Below are 9,750 nucleotides of genomic sequence, written 5' to 3' on the forward strand. Positions count from 1 at the left end.
TCAATCCTAATTAGACAATCTGGGGCTGCGAAAGATGAGAGCGGAGTTATTTGCATAATTTAATCATAAATACTCAGTGATACATATTTCTGAATGCATTTGTACAATCATCTTTTTATCCTAAGGGCAAAAGAATTAATATGATTAGGCAATAATTCTTAAAAAAAGGCAGGAAAATAGGAAACAAGAAAGTATACTCTCTTATAAGCTCCGGCTTTGGGCTATATGAAAAATTAATTAATTTCAGGGGAAAATCAATTTCTTTATGTGACCATATTAGACAGAGCCGAGCTTAGGCCTGAAATCGCTCTCCAATCAAGAAATCTCATCTGCTCCCTCTAACTTGTGTCAGTTGTGGTTAACGTCCCTGTGCGGGCATCAGCGATCTGCACACTGCTTCCTAAATATGCTGTAATGTGGAAGGGATGGTGGCTAAAGACGTGCCAGAGATGGGAGAGCTTGCTTTTTCTACCAACAATTCATCTGAGGTGCCGCTACAGAGCGGTTAGTGTCCCGGTCCTGTCTCATTTAATGCAGTTGGTGCTACGAAATACAGAATATGCAAATGATTTGACAGGCTTACACTTGTTTGATTCAAGAGTGATTGATGACTCACGCCATCACTCGGTTTGGTCACTGCAACCTGTTCTGAGAATCATGAATATCTGCCATCATCTCAGTTAGTATGACATGTAGCAGCTATATAAATTAAATTGAATATGCAGGTCAGAAGCATAAGTATGTGGTAAAGACTTAAGCGGTGTAAACACGCAATGCAGTAAATTCAAGAACGCAGGTTTTTTTTATTTTTCTCAGCAGAACGGCGATATTTGTCGTTTAAGCGTTTTTGTCCAAAAAAAACACTTTAAATTAAACAAAAAGCTTCTCTGCATGCAGCTATCATGTTAATATCAAACTCTGTATGGTTCTACTGTCTTCTTCTACATTGGCAAAGGATGCCAAGCGCACAGTTAATATGAACACACGTGGCTAATCCTATCAAGCAGAGCTTGAATGATTCACAATGGCGGGAAAAAATTAAATGCAATTGTTCACCTGCTTCATTTCTGATCCGTCTGCTCCGTGCACATGCAGGGGATATAGAATCACATATATGATTTGTAAGAAAGTGCTACAATGAATCTGTGATTTAACAAGCCTTTTAACATGCATTCCACCCACCCCCCCATGTCCCCCCTAACTCTTTCATCCTAATCAGCATCTGTCTCTCTGTTTTTTGAAGTTATTATCGCCCCGGCTCCCTCTTGGATGTGGTTGCTGGGTGACGGGTATCTTAGCACCCACTCTGACTGGGAATGATTTGAATTCGATCCAAAGATTTCCCATGAGTACCTGTAAACACATCCGTGCCTTGTCGAAAACAAATATATCAGAAGAGCACTGCAAAGAGAGCGAGAGGGGGGAAAAAAGCGCGATAAAATCTGCCACTGTGTGTTAAGACGCACCCCAGAGTGCTAAACAAAATAATGACGCCTCTCTGTAAATATGGCAGTTTGTATCGTGCACAAACAAAAATATTTTGACAAACGTGATGCTCTTGTGGATCAAGTGTGAATCCAAAATGATTGATATAATATTATGATTGAAATAAATTAAATAATAATTGGTTTAATGAACAGGCTATTGAAGTTAAGTTGAACATTAACACTAAACTGATAGAGCGTACACTTGTATATACTGTGAAAATTCAGAACTAGTTTTGATTAAGCGAAAAAATTATTTTAATATTACTGACTCAAAAAAGTAATTTTTAAGAAATAGCTTCAGCACCAGTTTTTACAGTGTATGGTAATACAATAACTGTGAAAGAATCTTCAAATATAAATTTGCATTCAGATGCATCTATTAAGCTTTAAATTGCTAAAAACGCCTGTCAATTATTTGCTGCATTGCTGTGTGAGCCGTACAAAGCCTGACAAACCATCCGATATAACAGCTGCCTCAGCATCTACCTCCAATCCCACAACCTTAATGTTTTATTAACCTTTCCTGAGAGTTCAAGTGTCACCAGGTGGCAAGAGCCATACCGTCCCACACGGACAAAATTGAAAGGAAAACAAGTAGCTAAAAGTATTGCTTCTCACAGAGCAGAGTCATAACTCCTATGAAAGCAGAGAGATTACAGCCCTGTATCCGTCCAGCAGACGGTGCGCATTAATCTGGGCCGAGGGTCCCCGGGAGAACAAGGGGGTACCAGCGGAGAACGTCCTCTTATAAAGGGGGAATGGGGCGGATCTAACTTGACTTAACAGGGAATTCTTTTAAAGTGAGCGGACAAAGATGTAAGGCCCCTATTATCCCGTTGCAAAGAGGATTATTAACACTCAAGTTGGGCCGCACGCTGGAAAAGTGAGATCGCTTGCGCATGCAGTCTGCGTAAAGTGCTGTGCTGTACACATCCATGCAAAGGTTCACATGGTGAGCAAAGTAACATCCTCCCCCTCGAGAGATAACATTGTATCATAAAAATTAGACTGCTTATGCTACGATCTATCTTTAACGTTCAACATCTAAGCATGCAGCGGCACACTGAGTCACATCCACGCAAGAGTTACGACTCGGTGACCTGACCTTCTCCGTACAGAGAACCAAAACAGATGTAGATACATTAAATCCACACTGTAAATAAGACCATAAGTCACGCCCATATGTTTGTTTTCCATCTCGGCAGATACCTTTGTCCATACAAATGATGTAATCCTCCAAATGGGAAGCAGACATGGAGGAGATGATTGATTTCAGCATAACACCAGCAATACCAGGTGCTTTCACAGACAATTACAGGCCCCTCTACAGTATGCACTAGTAATAGGCCAGCACTTTAGCGTCATTAAAGCAATGTGTAGCACTGCATTATCCTTTAACCCCATCACTGACCACTCTCTCTCCCAGCCCCGGAGTTCAAACCACACACTCGATCACCTGAGGACGCCGGGACGGTCGGCACGGGGAGGGGGACCGGACTAAGTACAGACGCAGGCCCAGAAGGGGCTTGCAGAGACAGCATGGTAAGATCGCTCTATTAGCACTGCTGCTAGATGACACACACACACTGCAACGTCCTGTTGTTCAGATGCAGATAAATATTTGGATGATTCACATAAGTGTACTTTTTTGGAAAAAAAATGTTGCTTTGATAAAGCATTCAAATGTAACACTGATATAGAAAATAACATATATAACCCCTATACTTTACAATAAACTTTTTAAATATTAAAATTAAGAAGATGTTTTAAATAGATATAAAAAGTGACATAAAAATAATTTTCATTCCAGATTCTCAGTAAATAAAAGTATCACTCGTCCAAAACATGCATGCATTAGAAAATAATGATACAAATAGGTGTGAGTGTACAAGTGTTTTCTTTCATTTTATCTTAATGTTTAGTGCAAAGTTAAAATGTGAACAGTCTAAAATAAAAATATTTAAACAAGATCTGCTAAAATTGTGCAGATTACATTCTCAAATCCAAATAGGTTCATTTTTAATTTCTAAATGTAGTGTGTATATTCAGTACTTATGGTCTGATTAAAATTATAAGCAATTAGCCAAGTGATCCGTGATACTTTTTAATTATAAAGTGACGTTAATGAATAACTTTTTAGTTCTCGGTTTTCATCGCTCTGAAGTTCCTCATTATTTGGCAAAAGCATATTGCATTGTACAACACTTGCACTCAATTTGCTGCATGCAGGGCGTTTTATGTTTTCAGACGAACTGTCAACATCCTGACATTTTTAAAATTAGCTTACTTTTTCTAGTAATTATTGGGCCCATTCTCTTGATCACTAAAGGGTGACATTAAAGTTTCAGGGTGAATTATTCACCGATGTTACAAGCAGTAATTGTTTCCTGTGTGATTTTGTACCTTCAAGCACTGCATTACTTCTGTCATTAAGTATACAAGCACTTATTGACTATGATTTGATTTTTCCCCAGAGCAAGAAAAAAACAGAAATAGATTTATGCCTAGACAGATGACTAATAAATGAGAACATCTACAATTATGATTCTGATAAGCATACATATTTAAGTCTAAAATAAAATGTTAAAAACTGACTAGTTAAAGTAATATTTTATTAGCATAATATTGTTTTCATCATGATCAAATACAGAGACTTAATTAATATGATTAACTATTAAGCTTCAAAACAGCAAACATGTAAGTAGTTAAAAGCTCTCAGGCTATGCATACACTGCATTTCTAGCATTTTTAATCAGCTATCACAAATGTATACATTAATTATTCAAGTAATTAAAATAATGACTTATACATATTAATACATTTTATTTATATTTATTGTAACCCTCCAACAATTTTCTCTTGATGCTTACTTGCAATATATTGACTTTGTACCGTCGAAAAAAAGTTTAGTTTGTCAGTAGCAACTATCGTTATCTTTAAACAAACTTTACAATTTGCTTTATTTAGCAGTAGAAACTATTTAAAGTTTTTATTTAACAATTTCTTTGTTTTATGATATGAAACTTTGATGACGTTAAAGAACTGTATAGATGAAGCTTTTCATTTGATACACGTATTACTCTAATTAGGTCAATTGCAAAGTAATTATATTGGTTCCTAACACAGTAATGTAACCAACATGTCCAATTCATGTCTTATCTATGCACATTTTATTTTTAAATGTAGCCTACTTATAAAGACATGTGCACGATCTAGTCTCTCACCTGGCATTAGTGCAATCGTTGTAGAGGGTCTCAAAGTCTTTTCTGGAGATGAGTTTGCAGCGGTTAACCCCGGGCTGGATGGCTCCCAGTCCCCGCAGGATGCGGACCTGCTCCACGTTACACACCACCGGCGTGATCTCGAGCCGCTTGAGTTTGGTGTAGACGGTGTGCAGTCCTCCGACCAGGTGTTTGAGAAACAGGTCAAACGCCTGGGGCAGACAGATGAGCTCGTGTCCGTCCACTGTGAACGAGGCCACCTTGGCACCCCTGAGCTCCACCATCCGACACTCATTATTTTGCGGAGTGTTTTCAACAGGGGACGGGGTAGAGTACACGGGCTTCCCCGGCAGAGGGATGCTGCTGTTGGCGTTGAGCAGATCCGAGCGAAACAGATTCTGGGTCGCCGACTGCGAGGGAGACGCAGAAGTGGCCGAGGGCGAGCATGATGATGCTGCGGTCGCGGAGGAGGATGATGAGGATGCTGATGAAGATGATGAAGAAGTTGCTGAGATCGGACACGGCTGGACCAGAGACGGGGGGATCAGAGCAGCCGGTACGGCCATGGTGTTCTTCGCCTATAAAATAAGTTCAGTTTGAAACGAGAGCCGGTACGTAAAAGTAACGCAAAGAAGAAGAAATCCACCGAAGTGCGCCCCGCCGATGCGCGAACGGATGCAGAGCGGTGTCGGATTGAAATTAGGGCTCTGTGGAAGATTGAGAGAGAATGACAGGAAGAAAATGAGCAGAAAAGTGTGGCTCTGCTCTGTGGATGAGTTGTTGTTGTCACAAGGTACAGAGAGGGAGGAGCCACTATCAGCTCTTTGAAACGGAGACATGCAGGATCTAATGCGACCCTAGAGCGCGACTATCAGTGCAACTGCGTGCAGAACATTTACAAGTCTGCCGCACTTTTAACAATACTACAGTAAACTAAACTTTATTAAGTTATTTTGTACACGTAAAGATGCAGCATCCTCTTTTAAAATGTGGTGTAAAATGTTTTTGTTTGTTATTTTACGCGCACACTTCGTCTTCAAAACGTTAACATTAGACAATTCAAATTGGAAACCTATCATCAATCTACAATGAACATTACCTTTTGTACAGCATTTATTCATTTTGGTTCGTTATGTTAGAAATGCACAGTTTATTTTTAATTCAACATTTAATTAAAAAAATAGATATATAGATGCATTAAAAAGATACAAGTAAATACTATATTGTACATTTTTTTTTAAGATAATCGTTTAAAATACAAAACAAAAGGCAATTACTTTTTTTAAACAGAAACGTCATTAGGCTACTACTTTATCATAATAATGTATATATATATATATTATAATCAGATACTACTGTATTACAGCTATTTTACATTGTGCATTAATCAATGATCTGATCAGGACTACATAATGTTTTGCTAATGGTCATATTGAATTAAAGTTTCATTTCAACTGCAAAAAGTACAGTCAATATTACAAAGTTACAACTGAAGACAAGTAAAAGTAATATGTCTAAATCTAAATTCTGTTGTAAGTAAAGCTATAGAGCCCAACTGTGCCTGTTATCTCTGTAGACATGAGTTAATATTGATCCTTGCAAACTTTTATCAAAAAAAGCTAAATTAAATATACATGTTTTAAACACACGTGTTCTCAATTTAGCTTTTTCTTTAAACAGCAAAAATGTGCATCAAATGTTGATCAACAAAACTTTTCAAAAGCATGCAGAACAAGCCTAACTTTCAGGGGTGGTTTCGCAGACAGGGATTAGACTAGTCCTAGACTAAAATAAATGTAAGAGCTGTCCAAACTGAAAACAACTTGCACTGACATATCTTAAAATACACCAGTGCCCTTTATTTTGCCTCAAAATGCACACAAGTAATGTTTTAAGTAAGGCATGTTTGTTGAAACTAGATTTATTTCCTATTTAAACTAAGGTATAGTCCTGTTTTAAGATAATCCCTGTCTGGGAAACCATCCCTCAGAGTTTAAGAACTTATTACTATGGAACTAGTCAGATTTGATCTTCTTCAAGATAAGCAGAAGAGCATTTCAGAATTGTCATTCAGACACGGAGGTAGCATGTAGTGTAAAAATCAATATCCGCTTAAAATTCAAAGCCAGACAACCCAGCTGCCCTTTATGTTGCTAACCTTTGCTTAAATATGCATCATATTAAGATTTCATTAAAAACAATGAATGTCATGATAGTTTGCCAACTATTTTTCATGTTAGCATGGGGTTAACTGCAAATGATGGCCATAAAATTCCACACACAGAACCGCTGGCAGACATCCGTTTACAGAAGAATGATGATAAGACAAAAAGGCATCCACGAACGCCACAGGACTTCTATGATGTCTTAGATTCAGAGTCTCCTAATGAGCTGGGTGGGCCTGATGAATCAAACTTCCATTAAAACAACAGCCTTTCAATAGACAAACAGCAGGATGCACCATGCGGAGAAATGCTCGATGCAGTTGCATTACGGTACATTCTAACCTTGAACGTTCAATTATTGGATGCATTACCCAATGCCTTTGATCTTTATGTACTGAATAAATACAAGTTTCACTGCAAGAACAGAAGAATTTTTTGTTATTCTACATTAGGTCATTATTCATCGTGCCAGGATTGAAAGAAATGCTGCAGTACATGAAATGGAGAGATAACACGGTCCACCTGAGAGAAGGTCAAGCCAACAATAATCAAGAGGTTCAGGTCAACAGTATGTAAATTGCATTCAATGCATGTCCACCTTGAGTACAGGGTCACACATAATAATGTGTAGACTAATTCAGAGGGAAAATATAAAGAACCTTGGAGAAACCTCCTTGTTTAAACAATTATTCTTACTTTTAAAGCGCGTTGTACGGTTAAGGGATACTTTAGCCATTATTAAAATTACCCAATGATTTACTCACCCTCAAGTCATCCGAGAAACATATGTCCATCATCTTTCAGATGAACACATTTGGAGTTATTTTAGTAAATGTCCTTGCTCTTCTAACGATAGAAAACAGGGATCAGGGAGAGTTATTGTGTAATGTACCTATGGCAACGAACGCTTACTCTAAAACTCCAAGATCAGAGACCAAGATGGCGCAATTACCGGAAGCTGTGTTATTTTACCGGAAGACAACATTATTTCAAGACAACTTTTTAAAGATCTTGGTCTCGTCTTGGAATCGACTGCTCGTCTCGGTCTCAGACAAAGAGGACTCAGAATTTTATTTCAAGACCGGTCAAGACCACAACTGATGGCGCATCACTAATTTATTTTTTATCATTAATTTTATGCAGTTTATTCAGGTTTGGCATATGATGTTGACATTTTATAAGCATTGTTTAAGTTTCTCTCAATGACAATTTTTCTAATTTTATTACTAAAAACACCTGCATTGTGTTAAGTGGATGGCAAGTCATGGAAAGACAGTTCAGATCAATGGTTAAGTTGATTTCAGCTCTTAAGTGTTTGTTCACTTTTATTTGCTTATAGACAAAGATAAATTCCCACAGATCTGCAATGCCTTTGATTATTTTATCAACTTCTCTGATAGCATACACACACACACACACACACACACACACACACACACACAGACAAGAAGTGCCTTATCATATGCATATTCCACATTTTATCATAAGTGTTTTAATGCAGTGACATGCAATGGTCTTGGTCTCGGCCTGTCTTGGTCTTGACTTGGTCTCGACCTTTTAAAGTCTTGGTCTTGTCTCGGTCTCGGCCTGTCGTGGTCTTGGTCATGACTTGGTTTCGGTTTAGGTGGTCTTGACTACAACACTACCAGAAGCTAGTTATTATAGTTTGAAATATGGATATTTTTGATAAAATCGCATTGATTACCCAAAGAAGACATTTATTATCCCCTTGGAGCCGTGTGGATTACTTCTTTTAAGGATGAATACATTTTTTACTGTGGGTTCACACCAGCCGTGTGTACCACGTTTAGTTTGCAGCTTGAACATTTTGAATGCATTCGCGCGTCTAGAGTGAAGTAGACACGCAAAAAAAGCAAGCATTTGACGCGCGTTAGAGGCGAAATTCGCTTATCAAGCGTTCCTCCATGTTGAATGAGTGACTCCAGGCGGGGCTGCTGCCACAACAGCAAGCAGGCTCCTGATTGGTTAACGCGGCACAAAAATCCGCCAAAGTTCACATTTTTCAACTCAGCGTCAGACGCAAATTCGCATGAAACGCAAAATGCACAAAAAGCACCATTTGCTAAACAAGATATGTATCTCAGATTGCTTGAGGGTGAGTAAATCATGAAGTAATTTTGATATTTGGCTGGAGTATCCCTTTAGTACTGCTATGCACTTTACAGAAAAATACTTGATACAAATGCTTGTTTAAAGCGCAGTCTGATCATAGACTGTAAAAATAGATGGACGACGTGAAGTCGCTTCCTTCTATTGTAATGAATTGAGGCCAAAAATGTCCGACCATGAGCGATACCATGTTACGTTAAAACGCCGGTTTGGAGCCAGGGCATGCACGTCAGTAGAGCCAGAGGCGGAGCCGCTGTATCAAACTTCCGCCCAAAAGCTTGCATGCCCAATTCATAAGTATAAATTTCTAGTTAAAATGAAAATAAACAACTGAACATATATCAGGGTGATAACAACTACGTTAAAGGACCAAAACCATCTTTCAGTTAATTTTATTGGAAGTGTAAATGTTTTTTTTTTTATTTAGAGCCAAGTCCTGTTCGTTTGCATGGAGAGGGCGGGATTTATGATTTTTACTGCAACCAGCCACCAGGGGGCGATCAACTGTCTACGTCAAAGAGTCAGCGGCTTCACTTTTCAAGATGTATGAGGCACACCCGAGTCTGACTGATTTGGTACAGCTAATGTTATTGCATTTTGTGCATATATTTAATTTATTGCATATATTTCATTCGCATATAAATAGGGCTGGGTCATGATTCAGATGTTCCAGATCGATTCGATTCCGATTCACGCTTAAATTTTCGATTCCGGTTCTCAGGTAGGTTTTTATACTCGATTCTTGAT

At 38.4% G+C, this 9,750-nt stretch overlaps 1 protein-coding gene and 1 long non-coding RNA gene across 5 annotated transcripts in view; one reads left to right on the forward strand and one right to left on the reverse strand.

The window, feature by feature from the left end:
• dachd (dachshund d) overlaps positions 1-5,489 on the reverse strand; it is a 116,604-nt gene extending 111,115 nt beyond the window's left edge. For 2 of the 4 annotated variants that reach the window (XM_065251768.2, XM_065251767.2), the window contains exon 1: positions 4,712-5,487. In XM_065251768.2, the coding sequence (XP_065107840.1) occupies positions 4,712-5,274 (563 nt within the window). In that variant the 5' untranslated portion in view covers positions 5,275-5,487. Of the gene's footprint in view, positions 1-4,711 lie in introns of all 4 variants that reach the window. The other 2 variants (XM_065251766.2, XM_065251765.2) reach the window with 2 other exon arrangements.
• Positions 5,490-6,201: 712 nt separating this feature from the next.
• Positions 6,202-9,547, forward strand: LOC135733052 (uncharacterized). The gene is made up of 3 exons (XR_010526876.1): positions 6,202-7,203; positions 7,326-7,441; positions 9,431-9,547. It is a non-coding gene; the product is annotated as an uncharacterized lncRNA (long non-coding RNA).
• The last annotated feature ends 203 nt before the right edge of the window (positions 9,548-9,750 follow it).

Source organism: Paramisgurnus dabryanus, chromosome 15 (genome assembly GCF_030506205.2).
Source record: "Paramisgurnus dabryanus chromosome 15, PD_genome_1.1, whole genome shotgun sequence".
Lineage (NCBI taxonomy): Eukaryota > Metazoa > Chordata > Actinopteri > Cypriniformes > Cobitidae > Paramisgurnus > Paramisgurnus dabryanus.